General features: G+C 35.1%; 1 protein-coding gene across 1 annotated transcript in view; it reads right to left on the reverse strand.

The window, feature by feature from the left end:
- Positions 1-4,406, reverse strand: part of LOC134857265 (serine dehydratase-like) — a 260,322-nt gene extending 255,916 nt beyond the window's left edge. Inside the window, exons 1-4 of the mRNA XM_063873648.1 lie at positions 4,057-4,406; positions 2,454-2,478; positions 2,038-2,180; positions 1,874-1,962 (exon numbers count right to left, since the gene is read on the reverse strand). Of these exons, the coding sequence (XP_063729718.1) occupies positions 1,874-1,962; positions 2,038-2,180; positions 2,454-2,478; positions 4,057-4,233 (434 nt within the window). The 5' untranslated portion in view covers positions 4,234-4,406. The remainder of the gene's footprint in view (positions 1-1,873; positions 1,963-2,037; positions 2,181-2,453; positions 2,479-4,056) is intronic.
- Between the last annotated feature and the right edge of the window lie 13,816 nt (positions 4,407-18,222).

The following is an 18,222-nucleotide window of genomic DNA, read 5'->3' on the forward strand; positions in this document are numbered from 1 at the left end:
TCGAAATTGAATCATCCTATGTCAGCTTCTCCAGTGAACGCTGAGATGGAAGCATAACTTGGAGTTGGTGATGCCATAAAAATGATTTTAATAAGAAAGAAAATAGTGAAAACTGCAGGTCGCAATTAAGTTATCTGCATAACTTTTATGAAGATGAGAATCATTATTTACCACGAGGAAAAAAAGAGGAGCAAGAATCGAGCCTTGCAGCCTTGCAACACTTGATATTGTTCGCTGGCTAGACAGGACGTCATATACTTTGACGCGAAATATTCGTTTTTCTAATTATGACAATATCAATTTTAACAATTTGCCACGCGCGCCAAGAAGAAAAAGCTTCGACAAACGAACACCGTGGTCGACCTTATCGAACGCTTTTTCAAAGTATAAATTACTTCAATATCACTTTGACTTTCTATTCCTTGGTAGATGTCGTCAAGAAAGCGCAGAAATAACTCAAGAATCACACAATCAGTGTTGGAAAAAAATCGGATTTTTATTCAAAAAATCAAAAAATCGGATTTTTTTGATTTAAATCGGATTTTTTTGATTTAAATCAAAGTCACCTACAGTGTAAAGTCACCTACAGTGTAAAGTCACCTACAGTGTAAGCTGGAGAACATTTTAACTGCACAACATTTCATAATTGCAGATGATACACTTTGAAAGCATAATATAATACTTCACAATCATCGGGACATGTTTAGGGTTTTCAAAACGAAAACCAGCTTTGCTGATTTTTCCACTCCTAGGCGATTGCGCTCCTTGGAATGTACCCAACTGTAGGTTGAAAAAATTCTCTCCAGGTCCGCCGTGAATTTAACGTGTATTCAAATTGCTGTCTCAACCGCTAGAGGGATTGATGCTTCCGCTTAATATAAAAACGAGAAATACAAAATTTCAATTTACACTAGAAATAAATCAACCATAAAGGCTTTGATTTAAATCTTGATTTAAATCGGATTTTTACTGTTGATTTAAATCAATTGATTTAAATCAGCCAACACTGCACACAATATCGATTTTTTTTCTTAACCAGTGCTGGACTTTATTCAGTTCACTTCGCAAACTCATAGAGGTCGAGAAACATACTTTTTCCAAGCACTTTTGATATTAAGGAGAAACGTGATATTGGGCTGTAGTTTTCGATATTTTCTTTGTATTTTTTTTCAGATGAACCTACTTCCAGGCGCAAGGAAAAACAGCTATTTGCTGGCCTTTGTAGAAAACTTGGGGCATTGAATGGGCAAGGCTACGTCCAAGTTTTTTCAAGGCGGCTGCTGGTATCTGATCTGGTCCAGTGGCTTTCGATACATCCAGGTTTTCAAGAATATTCGTTATCCTACTTTCTTCAAATGAAAATGAGTTAACATACAATGATTTAATTAAGCCGATATACTATAAAGTATTACAAGCTTTAAAAAAGAGAAGTTTATCGAAAATGCTATTAAATTAAACCAAAATAAAAAAATAAACAAATAAATTTCGTAGGTTGACGAAATAAGAGATTCGACGAAAGAGCCGACGAAATGAATCAATGGTTTTGCTAAACAAGTATTTTGCATGAAAAAAAGTCTATACTTCTATTTGATACGCTTGCTAATCGAAAGCGCCAAATAACATTAACATAACAATTGTACGGCTTTCATAGAAAGGCTGCACTAAGAGTAGGGGGCTGCACTCCCTTGATAGATCCTCTGCGATTTGCAGAAGCAAAACTAAACCAAATTAAGTTTTTGTAGGAAAAACAACTCCGTTTTGCAGGAGTACACGACTTAATTTCATTTATTATCGGATGAGCTAGGTGTACGAACCACCTGTTTCATTGATGAGTAAGCAGATAACCTACCATCAAAACTGACAGGTGACTCACCAGATGTAGGGATGGTCATAAGGAGGAACCATAATTCCATTCACAGTCCCACAGAACTCCTTCGCCTTCTCATTCGCCTCATTCCACACCTAGTAGGCAACAAAAAATCAGCACAAATTGGGGGGGGGGGGCATATAAAACTTCAGACAATTGTATATGCTCACACTTCCGTGGACATGAACTTGACTGCAGGAGTAGAGTTTAAACTGGTCCAGCACAAATTGAGAAGTAGAAGTAGGCACGAACACATGCACTGGTTTGTTCAGTCTCGTCCCAGCATAACTGGCAGCCAAGCCTGCGTTACCCCCTAAAACACAGTATTGAATTTCAGACAAAGTACGTTTTTTTGAAAACTTTCAGACATCTTCTTTGCTTCGAGCTCTGAAAGAACATTTAAATGCTTCAGCTAATTGATTTAAAAAAAGGTTAAATCACCCAATTATTTGGGGTAAAGAACATTTTGTCTTTTGATAATGGTTAGCTCAACTGTTTGAAATTTTGTTTCTTCCGGTTTGCTGATCACTGTTATTTTAGCACTACCCAGAAAAATTTAGTTTCTAAAAACGATTGTTCGACTAACCTGATGAGCAGACAAAACAATCCGCCTAAAACACAATGAATTACTTTAAAAACTGAAAAAATCGATGAGCGCATTTGGCCAAGGAGCTAACCGCTATATCTACCAAAAATGACGAATGCCACTTGTACAAAAACAACCGCCATTCATGAATAAAGAGCAGTAGCATCAGCGCATGCTTGAAGTAGGACTGGCTACGGCGATACTGATAACATCTACCTCCCCCACGGATGTTCTGCATCGAAAAGGACCGATGGTTATAAAAAAAAATAATTAAACAATAGTGGTTAGCTCCTGGGCCAAAAGACGCTTAAAAACTTCTTTTGACAAAAAATTCAACTGTCCTACTCCCTTAAAAAATATTCTAAATAACGCAAAAACAGCACAAATTTATACTTCTGGTGATATTTCGATAGAGGAGTGCATTTTCTAACGAGTTTATGCTAGACCAAAGTCGCTTTGTAGTGTCGCTAATTGAAAGAGAGAGAGAAACACCTCAAACACTTAATTGTTGCATCAACTTTTTCAGTAAAAAAACTGATTGTGGATGGAACAAGTGAACGATATTATTAAATATGTAAGTGCAAGAAAAAAACCGTTTTGAGCAACGTTTTGAAAGAAGTTTTGAGCAATTCTTCACTCCACTAGAAAAATTACCGCAGACGGAAAAAACTGTCAACTTTTGACCCAGTCGCTAAAACCAAATATTTGCACAGGTTGTTGAGATAGCTAGCTTTCAATTTTTAATACTGCTCATGCAGTAATCTTCAAAAGCACTATTTGAAAGAAAGCACTATATACTGTAGTGGACAAATTTAAGCGCAAATTCAAGACTTTACTCTCTAAAATGCCTGTTTTCGAAGTCCATCTTAGACATTTTCTTCAAAAATCAGTAAAACTGTTGCATAGACCAAGAGCAAATGACCAGAGCTTCTCTCTATGGAACTATCAATATTTGGTTTTAATGACTTATCAATGTAATCCGGGTCTGGAATTGCCAGTTTTCCTCTTCTGCACTAAGTTTTGCATCGTAGTGAATTCTTTCTTAAATAAGCGGAGCAAAAAAACTGTTCCAGCGATGTGAAACATTCTCAGCGAGAAAATGGAAACAATCAGTATGAAAACCTTACTGAACTCGCATGTTTCTTACTTTTCACGCGAACTAAGAAAACTTAGAGCAGAAGAGGAAAACTGGCATTTCTAGACCCGGATTACATTGATAAGTCATTAAAATCAAATATTGATAGTTTCATAGAGAGAAGCTCTGGTCATTTGCTCTGTTCTATGCAAAAAATTAAGATGGACATTAAAAACAGGCATTTTAAAGACTAAAACTTTGAATTTGAGCTTAATTTTGACCTTTAGTGTAAATATACCTCGAAAGCTTTCACGAGCTCCCACAATTACGCAGTTTTAAGGGATAGATCTAAACACTTGCTTTAACAGAAGGTTACGACTGTATAGATTCGACTGTAGGTCAACTGTGAAGCTTTACCCAAAAATTGTACCAATAGGTTGAAAGGGTCTGCGATAATTTTTTTTTCTAATGTGGTAGGTAGGGACGGACTTCTAAAGGACCACTATGCGTACCGTGACAACAACTCACCTTTCGATTTTCATCCAGGGACTTCTGGCACATGTGACCAATTCCTCTAATTTTGAAGGAACCAGGCAGTTGTATATTCTCTAATTTCAATAGTACTTCGAACCCATTCTCCTTGGACAGCGCGTTGGATCTCACCAAGGGAGTCTCAATGTGTAGTTTTTCACAACCACCAGACATCTTCGAGTGTTCTTGCTTTCGAATAAATTGAAACAATAAGAAACTTTAGTTTGGGGGGCAATTTTAAAATTGACGCTTAGTTTAAGTTTGCAACAAGCTGGGTTACGGTACGCCGCCTTAGGCTAATTTCAACTAAGAGTGACTAATACAGAGGCGTACAATCATGACTTATCTGTAAAAGTCATGTTTACTTACCAATCATCGAAGCTAAGTATCAGTGTACGCAATTTATGACAGATGACTTCTTATTAGGAAAGTTCAATAATTGATACATTTTACGAAAAAGCCACATTTTTCAAAAGATACAGCTTGATAAAAAACTTTTTTCACCATTTCATTAGATACCAGCGTGTATCGCACCTCCTTCGAACTTTTGAGTCTCATAAAAAACCGCATATATTGGAGAAACAATCAGCAACGTTTTAGTGTACTCTGAAAGCATCCAATAACAGGGTTCGGAATTTCAAATTTTGTTAAGTTTTTTTCGGTTAGATTTTTTAATACAAATTTAGAAATACCATAAAATTTTTAAAGTTTTTTTTAGATCTAAGTTCTTCGAAAAAATCTAAAATTACATAAAAAACGTCACAATTGGGAAACAAACATCATTTGAGCAGTCGCATTTGGAAACAAAATTTGCAACTCCTGAGAGTACTCTCACAGTACCCATTTACAGGGTTGGGAATTTCCAATTTTGAAAAACTTTTTATATTTAAGTTTTCGAAAAAAAAAATTGAAAAACCATGAAAACGTCACATCTCGATAACTACAAAAAATTGAGCAGTCATATGTGGCGGTGAGATTCGCACCCCACGTGGTGAATACTCTGACAGCCCCCAACTAAAGGGTCGATAGTTTCAAATTTTGAAAAAAAATTAAATTTAAGTTTTCTGAAACTTTTTTGAAAAAATCGCAAAAAACGTCATTTCTCAAAATTAAAGATTTGAGCAGTAATATTTGAAGGCTTGATTCGTCACCCCTGAGAATACTCTGATAGCTCAACCCCCCCCCCCCCATTACAAGGGAGGGGGCTTCAAACTTCAATTAAAATTTGATTAAAAAAACTTTACAAAAAACTTACTTTCTGAAAATCACAAAAAAATGTCATATCTCGAAAACTACAAAGATTTGATAAGTCAATATTGGAAGTGAGAGTTGCAAACCCCGATAGTATTCTGACAGCTACCCAACTAAAGTGTTGGGAATTACAAAGCTTGAAAGCAACATTTTAAGTCTAAATTTTCTGAACATTTTTGAAAAAACGTCATATGACTATAACAAAGACCATTTGAGCAGTCGCATTTGGACGCAAGATTTGGATCCTGAAACTGCTGAGAGTAACTTTACAGTTCGCAACATATCTCAAAAACTACAAAGATTTGAGCAGTCAAATTTGGAGGGAAAGTTGGCAATCCTTGAGAATAATCTGACAGCACCCAACTACAGGGCTGGGAATTTCAAGTTTTGCAAACTATTTTGTAAATTGAGTTTTCTGAAAATTTTTGAAAAAAATCAAAAAAAGGGTCGTATCTCGTACACTAAGAGGATCTGTGCATTCATAACCAGAAAGCCGCAAAAATATGCCAAGACAATAGAATAAAAATTCGCATCCAAAATTTACCAAGTGGTAACGAAGCCGAAAGTACCTTAGCAGAAACCCTTTAAGCCGCAAAAAAATCATCAAGACTTATGAAAATTTAACAATTCCCCCTCAGCCTCAAAATACATACACTTTTTTTGCTCGTCACATGAAAAATATGCGACCATCAAGTCGATATGAAATAGGTCGAAGCTTAACAAGCCGAAAAAAAAACCAAAAAAATTTAAAAATTATACAGAGGCTAAGTCGTTAACGCAGTGAAATTTTTTAGGGTATTAGAAATGTGCGATCAATTTAAGTTATCAATTGCGCAATATTCCCCTCATCCCATTATTCTCACGGTGGGGGGGGGGTGTGATAACTCAATAGGTACTTGAGACATATTTATAACCATTTGAAAATAGTTTGAAAGATATGAAATCATGAACCAGATACACAAAGAATGTGGAACGCCAAAATTTACAATAACAAAGCTCAAAAATTGAATTCAGAGTGAAAAAAGACTGAGGCACATAAGCGACTTTTTTCTGTCCTGAATGATAAAAAGCTGTTGTGTACATTATTTAAGTGCTGCGGATAACAGTTTTTGGTATTCAGATACAAGGCCAGAGCATCAACCCTGTTAATTCGCTTTCCTCGATGAGGCAATAGTGACCAAACAAAAATTTGCAAACAAAATTATTTTGAAATTCGAATTTGTCTTTTTCAAAATGCTGCGCGACACTCATATAAAACAAACATAAACCATCTACTTGCATTATTTGCTGACGTCTTTTTGTAGGATCTTCTAATTTTTGTTTGAGGGGGCAGATAGCTCAATTGGGCATTAAGGTGGGGGGAGGGGAGGGGAGGGGAGGGGAGAGATTGCTCAATTGATCCAATTTAAGTATTTTCAAATTAGCAGTGACCATCGTATAGAACCGACCATGAGTCTTCGAAAAAAAGTTTTCAGTGCACATCAGATTTCTTTTTGCAAAAAAGTTTAAAAAAACCTAACAACTATTTAATAAAATTAACCTGAAGCATTGTTAGTTCTTCAATTTATCAATAAGGAGCCAGTACAGAATACATCGCGTGAGAGATTACATATGCTAAGACAAATTAATCCGTAAAATTCAGTATCGAAAGTTCGTAAAATTAGGATCAAAGAATTGTATCTCAGCGATGGATTGAAAAATTCTGAAACTCTGTACGCTAATAATTATCGTAATTGTATTATGCCATTTGACAATTAAGGTTCTTTCTGATTACCCATGGGTTCTTTACACATAATTAGCCTTGTTCTACCAGTTAATGGTCAAAAACAGTTTTGTTTCAGCGCAAAAGAAGGTACCAAAATGACACTACTTACGAGCTTGAGTCATATATCGTTTTTCAGCCTTTTAGTCTGATTTAAACTTGAAAGTTACTTAGAAAACAAATTCTAAATGCGCTCAAAAAGAGTATATATTTTCCAGAATTTTGTATTTTAATACCAATTTTTTCGACATACTATGTCAAAGGAATAAAGATAAGAATTTAAAGCTATTGGTCGATAATCCTTGAAGCTTGGTATCATTCATTCTTACGGCTTAAAGAAATCACAAACAAAAATGTCCAAAAAATTACCTGCATTAGAAACTCTACAAAGAGCTTGGGGAGGAGGTTCAAACTCGTATTTGGTCTATACGAGTTTGAACAAATAGTATAGACCAAATTTTCTGCGGAACTAAGCAAACAGACATTAATCTAAATTAGTCAAAATTTTCTATTTGCAAAAAAAAACAGGAACCAACTGGAACCGAACTACCAGGCTTCGTCTCAAGCATTGGGCTTACAGCAACTTGGAATAAAGCTGAACCATCGAGCTACGAGAGCCAAGCCGACAAAAAATAACACGGACGATAGTCCGAAAAAGCAAAAAAACTAGTTTGCAAAAAAAGAGCCCGAGGGGAGTTGAACTGCAAGCCTTTGCCATCTAAAGCTGTTGTTTTACCTTTACGCCAGATGGTTGATTCAATTTGAATTTATAATTAACAAGCGGTGACAAAACCGAAAATACTACAGCAGAAAACCTTCATGCCGAAAAAAAAATCAAAAAATTCCAAACTTATCAAAATGTTAAGTTCCTTATCCCCTCAGAGCACACACATGCGCACAAAAAAACCTGTCGGTCATAATGACCTAATAAGAGGCCACCAGGTCGATATTAGGTAAGCCGAAAATTATTAAGCCGATAAATATGACAAAAAAAAACGAAAAAAAGTTTGAACAAATCGAGCTGGTAAAATTACAACCAATGTGAAAAGCAAATTTCGATTTGGCCGGATTTTTAAAATGCTAAAAGCAACTACAGTGAGAGATGATTACAGCTAAGCAAATGATTTTTAGATGTGGCAACTAAGCCGACAAAGCATAAGCAGGCAATTAATAGGCCGAATTTTCATTGGTTTGCCGTCCCAGGCGTATTCGTTAACACCAGGCTAAGTGTGCAAGAGACACTACGAAATGTAAATTCACAATGAAGCAAGGTACATCAGGAGTCCAATGAGTCTGTGGACAAAGTTGTTTATGGGAAAAAAGTCTATTACTCGATTGTAGTAACCTTGCTTATCGCAAGGGTAAAGACTAATTAAAAATTATTAATACCCCCTCAATCTCAAAACAAACACACGCGCACATACACATAATTTTTTTGGCTCATCTAAAGACGCAATATGAGGCCATTGAGCCGATATAAAAAAGGCGAAACCTATCAAGCCCAAAAAATATTGTCATGAAACACTTGAACAATTATTTTGAGAATTTGTGCGATCTAGTGAGCAATTTTTTTCGCTAGTCAAAAGACGCCATATAAAGCTATTAAGCCCATATAGTATAGACCAAAACCTAGGAAGCTTAACAAAAGAACAAAACGGACAAGCCGGAAAAAATGTTGTCATGAAAAACTTGAACAATACTTTCTTAAACAATTTTAGGAATTGCAGCGATCCATTGAGCACAAAAATTATGTTTCCCTTCAAATGAGTCAAAAATAGGCCACCTAGCCGATAAAACAAGTCAAAACCATTAAGGTAGAATAAAGTTTTAAGCGAAAGAAATATACATAAATGAAATCAAGAAATTACAGACAGCAAAATAAAATCACAACTCCAAAAACATCTACAATGAAATTAGGTACGATGTGGCAACAGAGGCGAAAGAACATAAGCATACAATTTTTTTGGAACAGAATATTTCGTTTGAAAAAAAAAACGCCGTCAGATTCGAACCGAGGACCTTTGCCGTCCCGGGCGTATTCGTTACCTCCAGACCGAGCCGCAATGAAAGTGCGACAGAGAAGCAATGAAATTTAAATTCATTATGAATTGAAGTTAAATTTACCATTTCTAATTTTGACCATTCTGTGAACCAAGTTACGGGAAAAAAAGTCTAGTACCCGATTGCAATAACCTTATTCTGTTATACATCGTTCTAGTTTTTATACTCTTGCGATAAACGAGAGTAAAAAAACTAAAACGATGTAGCACGGAATGTTACAACCACAAAAATTCAAAAAAAACAAAATAAAGATATTAGTTAAAAAATTGACATTATTTTCATTTTTTTCCTAAACTCAATGCCAATTTATTAGTAAAGTGTGACTAATTGGGTGAAAAAAGTTAAAAACAAAAAGAGCCAAAAAACGTTGACATTTTAGCCAAAATGAGTTGAATTTTTATTCAATTTCGTCTAATTTTGTCTGAAATACTCTAAGAACCAAAAACCAATTTCTCTTAACACTGAATTTTCTGTAAAACTATTCGAATAACGACCAAAAAATGCTTTAATATAATACCAAACTTGACCCCCTACGAGCTTTCTTTGAGGAAGTCGAAATTGGTGTGAAACAAACGACCCAAATACACAGTTTATTTTTCCTTTTTGAGTGGTCGGGATAATTACATTCATAATTGGATCAATTGGAACAGAATTCACTGATTTGACTCCCTAACCTCTTAGTTAATCGGCAAGCTCAAACTGAACTAATGATGTATCGATTACTTTTCGAAGAAGCTCCATCAAGACCAATTAGCTTCGACAGAAGACAGCCACATTTTTGCAACGCAGCCAATTGCTGTGCTCTCAAAAATGTAAAAACAAAGATAACGCTTTATTGATTTTTTATTGGAAAGTGAATAAGTGCTACGGTGGGAGTGGGTTTTGGAGGCGAACTAATTTATTGTTTTTATTATAAGAAAATTTGATGTTTTCTGGCAAAAACAGCTTAATTAAGATTGAAAAGAATGTTTACTCTCTTTGTTGTCACGATTGTCAGATTCAATATGATATATCACGACCTGTTTTCAAAAATTTCAGCCAATTTCAAAGCAAGACAACTCGGTCAAAATAACCTAGACACTTCAGACAAATTAAACGTAAGCGTATACAAAACTGATCAAAGCTGAGTTAGCCAGAGCTAATTTGCTATGCACAACTAAACAAAAAGCTACGCACGCCTAAATTTGTCATATTTATGAAAAGCGGCCATGTGACCAGATTTGGATCCGAGGTTATTCAGTTTTAGAACAGGGCGATATTGGGTATAAAGAAAAAGTTGACGCAATTTAAGAAGCAGCTCAAATTTTTGGCAAAGATACGGGCGTTTAAAATGGCTGAACATCCCTACAACGTAGAGGCCACGCAGTGACGCTGATATTCTCATAACGCCCGTTGGGGGAGGGTGCAACCGATCATCAGGTAATTGGGTAGTTAGAATTGAAAACTTGATCTTTTTATTTACATTTCAGCCAATCAGAAATTATGACTCAATTTATCAAGTACAGTTTTCATTTAGCCGGCCTACTTATTGGTGATTAATCCCAATTAACAATCAGATAAATTAATTGCCACTGCGAAAATTGAGCACATCCCATGAAAATTAAGTCTGCCTAGATGGCTATAGATATCTTCAAAACATTGAAAATTGGCCTCCTTCAAGCAATTCACATTTGAGAATAATTATAAATCAATCGTTTCTTTAAAAAAAAGACATTTAAAAATCAGCATTGTCATCTGTCAACCTCAATCAAAATACGTTGCTAAAAAAATGCTACCGAAATGATGGAAAAACTACCCCCACATAAAACGCTCCTGTCAAATTGTATTCAATGTCGACTATTTAGGCTCACGACAATATCACCACTAATCTACATTCGTTCGCCAAAATAACAAAAACAGGAAGCTGGCCAAATTATTGATTTTCTGATTGATGGCGACTAGTTTCATTTTACGACTCCAGCATATCATCAGAGCTCTAAAGTTTGGAACTTTTCCTGCTCTTGGTCTATTTATCGGCCTGATGTTTGCACAAAGTCATGGAAGTTCTTCGGTAGCACCAGAATTTTTCAAACAAATAAAACATTTGACAGCAAAATTGAAGTTAATTTGATACGGTAAATTTATCCATTGCCTTAAACCAACATCAAATAACGTACAAAACCTTCCAGCAGCCTTTTATTGAAATTCAGTTTCGCTTTTTTGAACAAGCGGTAGGCCGCGGTGTACAAAAAGTTGGACACGAAAAAAGAAAAACCAAGTTAAATATCAATTTTACCTTAATGGGAAAAGAATCATTTAACTCTAAGTCTCGAGCCAATAGAAGATTCGGAATTGACTAGCAGAGAAGAGAAGAGTTTACGGCATTTCAGCAATTATGAGATAATTTGAAGGACAAATTGTTCCGATGCTAGATGCTCGAAGAGAGTTTATTTGGGCTGAAATGTCGCATTACGATTTTGGCTGAAAAACTTTGTCTTCAATGTGCCAACATCACCGCCTTACCTCGGCATCTTGACTTTGCGTGAAAAAAATCAAGTTCATTCCGACATTTAGTAATCGGAACACAAACTAAAACAATTGAACTGCACGAAATATGGTTTTTAGATAATGATGTTTTTAATTATATTCACTCGAAAAATAAAAACCTATTATACAAAAACGTATACCCATTTTCGGAAAATGACTCAAATAAAACCAACTCCGATTATTTTGACAAAAAAAAAAACAAAGCAAAAAAGAAGCACAAAACTCAGATAATTCCCACGAACTAACCTCAGACAATTGCCCAGCTTTTGAACAGCTTTAATTGGGTAGTTAGAATTGAAAACTTGAGCTTTTTATTGACATTTCAGCCAACCAGAAATTATTACTCAATTTATCAGGTACAGTTTTCGTTTAGCCAGCCTACTTATTGCTGATTAATCCCAACTAACAATCAGATAAATTAATTGCCACTGCAAAAATTGCGCACGTCCCATTCAAAATAAAAAACACTTTGAACTATTATGGAATTCGTCACTTGTAAACAAGGGGAAAATCATGACTGTCTAGATGGCGACAGATATAAGCAAAACATCAAAAATTGGCCTCCTTGAACAATTCCCATTTGAGAATTATAAATCAATCGTTTCTTTATAAAAAGACAATTTATTAAAAATCAGCATTGCCATCTGCCAAGCTCAACTAATAACGAGCACAAAAAATTGCTACCGAAGTGAAAACTATCCCCACAAAAAAAGCTCCGCATAACTTGTATTCAATGTCGACTATTTGGGCTGAAGACAATATCACCAAGTTAAACATCAATTTTACCTTAACGAGAAAAGACTCATTTAACTCTAAGTCGTGTCAATAGAAGATTTGGACACGAACAGCAGGGGAAGAGTAGTCGGAAATTCAGCTATTATGAGATAATTTCGAGGAAACAAACTGTTCCGATGCTAGATGCTCGAAGAGTGTTTATTTTGGCTGGAAAGTCGCATTACGATTTTGGCTGAAAAACTTTGTCTGACATGTGCCAACATCACCGCCTTATCTGGGCAAGTTGACTTTGCGTGGAAAAAATCAAAGTTCCTTCCAATCTTTAGTGATCGGAACACAAACTAAAGCAATTGAACTGCACGAAATATGGTTTACAGATAATGATGTTTTTAACTTTTATTCACTCGAAAAATAAAACCCTACTATACGAAAATGTATAGCATATTTGGAATATGACTCAAATAAAACCAACTCCGATGCTTTTGACAAAAAAAACTGGAACCAAAAAGGAAAGACAAGTTTCAGGTAATTACCAAGAACTAACCTCAGACAACTGCCCAGCTTTTGAACACTTTTCGCAAAAAAAAACGTCAGAGATTTATCAAACATTGGACATCAAACCGTGATTGTCGAAACTACACACAAGTTAGTTCTTCCATGAACATTCCTAACTTATCAATAGGATAGTAGTATAAGTTTTTAACATAGAGGCGAAGGGGTGCTTCACAAAACTTGCTATACAATACAACAAAGTCACTACATCTAAAAAAAATACGAGTTTCACCAAAATGAATAAACTTAGTTTTGAAAAAAGACATGCCAAGGCAATAGCATGTGAAACAACCATCCAAAGAAAACTTACAGAGCGTAACAAAGCTTTAGAACTGAGAAAACTGAACTGAGCAGAAAGCTAAAAAAAGTTCAAAAAACCTTAGAAACTAATTGAACAAAAAAGGAGAAAAAAGAAAGGAGGAAAACAAAAAAATCTAGTTTTCAAATTACAACCAACAAAAAGCAAAATTGGAATAGGATGGACAATTAAAAAGCTGATGTGCTCAAAATATGCCTGTTGCAGTATTTAAACAGAGGCGACAAAGATATGAGCCCTGTGAACAAAGATATTTACAGAGAAAAAAAACTAGTACCCTGTTGCAACACACTTGCTGCAGCAAACGTAGAAAACAGCCAAACACTCAAATTTCACTTAAAAAGAACGTAAAGAAAATGCAGATAAGTCGATAGATCGACAGAAAATGAGCCCAAAAAAAATTAAGCCAAAAATTTTCTATAAACAAATCATCAGCCGACAATTTTTTTGAACCGGAATATTTTCCGCTTGAAAAAAAAAACAGGTCCTGTCAGATTCAAACCCCCAACCTTAGCCATCCCAAGCGTACTCGTTATGTTACTTCTAGACCAAGTGTGCCGGACACTAGAAAAAACAAATTCATTGTAAACAGAACTTGCATTTAACATTTATAAGTTCTTAACGAAGTTCTTTCTTGGAAAAGAAAACCATTTCCGATTGCAATATCCTTGCTTATCGCAAGGACAAAAAATGGGATCTATGAACGTATGGCTTAACTAGAAGCCCGTTAATTGAATCTCTGATAAAAATAGAAAATGGATACCAGCTTGGCATAACTTCAGTCGAAATGAGGAAACGGATTTTAGCATAAACGTACAAAAACGTATACCCATAATCGGAATACGACTCAAATAAAACCAACTTCGATGCTTTTGACAAAAAAACTGGAACCAAAAATGAAAAGACAAACTTCAGGTAATTACCAAGAACTAATTTCAGACAATTGGCCAGCTTTTGAACACTTTTCGCAAAAAAAAACCGTCAAAGAGATTTATCAAACATTGGACATCAAACCGTGATTGTCAAAACTACACACAAGTTAGTTCTTTATGAACATTCCTAACTTATCAATAGGATAGTAGTATAAGTTTTTATCACAGAGGCGAAGGGGTGCTTCACAAAACTTGCTATACAAAACAACAAAGTCACTAGATCTAAAAAAAAAACGAGTTTCACCAAAATGAAGAAACTTAGTTTTGAAAAAAGACATGCCAAGGCAATAGAATGTGAAACTTACAAAGCTTTAGAACTGAGAAAATTGAACTGAGCAGAACGAAAAAAAAAGTTCAAAAAACCTTAGAAACTAATTTAACAAAAAGGGGGAAGAAAAGGGAAAAACAAAAAAATCTAGTTTTCAAATTAAGACAAACAAAAAACAAACAGCAAAATTGAAATAGGATGGACAATTAAAATGCTGATATGCTCAAAATATGTCTGTTGCAGTATTTAAACAGAGGCGACAAAGATATGAGCCCTGTGAACAAAGGTATTTATAGAGAAAAAAACTAGTACCCTGTTGCAACACACTTGCTGCCGCAAGCGTAGAAAACAGCCAAACTCTCAAATTTCACTTGGAAAGAGCGTAAAGAAAATGCAGATAAGCCGATAGATCGACAGAAAATGAGCCCAAAAAAAATTAAGCCAAAAATCTTTTATAAAGATATAAAAACATACAGAGGCAAAACCGAGCATCGACCTTGGAAATTCCTGTAGAACCGAAAACATAAATGTTGTCATGAAAAACTTTAAGCTATAATTTCTGATCCTAAGATTTTAAACATTTTGTCCTATCCATAAGGAAGCATAAAAATTGTGTTTACCTCCAAATTAGGCCACGAAATTGATAAAAGATGAGTCGAGATCATTTGGGGCAGATAGAAGTATTAGAGCGGAAAAAAAGAGAAAAAATACGAAGTCAAGTAAGCAAAAATACGATGTGGCAACTAAACCGACAAATTATAAACAGACAAATCATTGGCTGACAATTTTTTGAAACGAAATATTTATCGTTTGAATAAGAACAGGTCATGTCAGATTCAAACGCCGGACCTTTGCCGTCCCAAGCGTACTCGTTATGTTACTTCTAAACTAAGTGTGCCGGAGACTAGAAAAAAACAAATTCACTGTAAACAGAACTTACATTTAACATTTATAGGTTCTTAACGAAGTTCTTTCTTGGAAAAGAAAATCATTTCCGATTGCAATATCCTTGCTTATCGCAAGGACAAAAAATGGGATCTATGAAGGTATGGCTTAACTAGAAGCCCGTTAATTGAATCGCTGATAAAATAGAAAATGGATAGCAGCTTGGCATAACTTCAGTCGAAATGAGGAAACGGATTTTAGCATAAAAATAGGTCTTATAGCAGACTTTGAGTGACAGCTTTGTGAAGGCAGGAAAAATTTATATCAGTAAAAATCAGATAAATTAATTGCCACTGCGAAAAGTGCACCAAGTCCCATACAATGAAAAATGCTCGTATCAACGCAAAGCCCTGAATGTTCCGACTGCCCTTTAAGGTCTATGGAGCAGCAATAACCTAAAAAAAATTAAAAGTAATGAAAAAAATTAATTTTTTTCGAAAAGTTTGAGATTTTTTGTAAAAATCATCACCCCACACGCCATATAAAGTAAAAAGTGATAGATTTTGCTCCAATATAATTATGGCAAAAAAGCTTCCTTGATACAATTTGGAACGATACGTAAAACGGATTAAATCTTCGCTTACGCCTTAATAGCTCAGTACAACAATACATTTTGAAGGATATATAAAATCCGTCAAAAATGGCTGGTTAATTATTGTAAACTTGTCTGAAGAAAAAAACTCACTCCGAGCAAAAATAATCCGTTACTTTCGTTACAAAAGTCGGAACAAAAACACTTTGATCTATTATCGACTTCTGACATGTAGACGAGGGGAAAATAAGGTCTGCCTGGATTGAAATTGGCTTCCTTAAAGCAATTCACATTTGAGAATTGTAAATCAATCATTTCTTTATAAAAAGACAAAATATTAACAATCAGCATTGTCATCTGTCAACCTCAATCAAAATACGTTGCCAAAAAAATGCTACCGAAATGAAAGAAAGAGCTACCCCCACGGAAAACGCTCCTGTCAAATTGTATTCAATGTCGACTATTTAGGCTCACGACAATATCACTACTAATCTACACTCGTTCGCCAAATTAACAAAAACAGGAAGCTGGCCAATTGATCGTTTTCTAATCAGCGCAGTAGTGACTAAATTTCATTTTACGGCTCCGGCACATCACCAGGCAGAGCTCTCACGTTTGCAACTTGCCTGCTCTTGGTCAACTTTATCATCCTGATGTTTGGCCAAGGTCATGGATAGTTTACGGTAGCTTCAGATGTTTTTAACAAATAAAGTATTTCACAGCAAAACTGAAGTTAACTTGATACGTTTTACTTATCCATTGCTTTCAACGAACATCAAGTAACGTACCAAACCTTCCAGCAGCCTTTAACTAAAATTCACATCGGCTTTTTATTTGGACCAAGCGGTATGCCGCAGTGTACAAAAAATGAGACACAAAAAAGAACAAGACTCCTCGTATCAGGGCGAGGCCCTGAATGTTCCGACTGCCTTATAAGGTCTATGGAGCAGTATTAAATGTATAAAAATAACATGAAAAATTAAATTAAAAAGATGATTATTGTTTCGAGTTTCGATACGAAAGTAACGGAATATTTGTGCTCGGGGTGGGTGTTTTTCTTCAGACAAATTTTGATTTTTTAACTAGCCATTTTTGACGGCATTTATTAAATCATTCGAAAGGTATTGTTGTCTTGAGCTCAAATATGGAAAGATATTTCACCTGTGATCATTTTTCGTAAAGTTATTGCCAATTTGGGACAATTAACGCGCGATATATTTCGCGCTTTTAACGCAAAAGCGAGATTTAATCCATCTTGGAAATCGTTGCAAATTGGTTGAAAGAAGCTTATTTGCCATCATTGATTTATTACAAGGAGCAAAAACTATTCTTTTAAACTTTATATGGCGTGAGGGGTGATGATTTTCATAAAAAAATTTCAAATCTTAGAAAAAAAAATTCATTATATTTTATTACATTTAATTTTTTGTCTGCCTGAATGTCTATAGACATCTTGAAAACATTGAAATTGGCTTCTTGACTAATTTTCATTTTACTGCTCCGACACATCATCAGACAGAGCTCTAACGTTTGCAACTTGCCTGCTCTTGGTCTTCTTTATCATCCTGATGTTTGGCCAATGTCATGGAACGTTTACGGTAGCATCAGATGTTTTTAACGAAGAAAAAAAAATCACAGCAAAAATGAAGTTAACTTGATACGTTTTACTTATCCATTGCTATAAACAAACATCAAGTAACGTACAAAACCTTCCAGCAGCCTTTAACTAAAACTAGCGCGTCAACCGCACCTCCGGAGCTACAAAACCATTTCTTCAGAAAACTGACAAACCAAATTTCTGGAAAAATAAAAGTATTGAGCAGTTATACTTGGACGCCAGATTTGCAACCCTTGAATTTACCAAGACAGGAACCCACTATAAGGTTCAGAAATTCAAGCTCGGTTAGTTTTTTATGTTTAACTTTATTTGAAAAAATTGAAAAAAAAAAGAATCATAAAAAAACGCCATATCTCGAAAACTATAAGGATTTGAGCAGTCATTCTTGGCTGCTAGATTTAGAGCCCTTGATTGTACACCGATAGCACCCCACTATAGGGTTGAGAAATTCAAGTTCGGTTAGATTTTTTATATCTGTTTTTTGGAAAAAAACTGGAAAAATCATTAAAAAAACGCCATATCTCGAAAACCATAAGGATTTGAGCAGTCATAATTGGACGCTAGATTTGCAGCTCTTGAGTGTACTCCGATAGCACCCCACTATAGGGTTGAGAAATTCAAGTTCGGTTAGTTTTTTTATAACTAAGTTTTTTAGAAAAAAACTG

The sequence above is a fragment of the Symsagittifera roscoffensis genome, chromosome 1, assembly GCF_963678635.1.
Source record: "Symsagittifera roscoffensis chromosome 1, txSymRosc1.1, whole genome shotgun sequence".
NCBI lineage: Eukaryota > Metazoa > Xenacoelomorpha > Acoela > Convolutidae > Symsagittifera > Symsagittifera roscoffensis.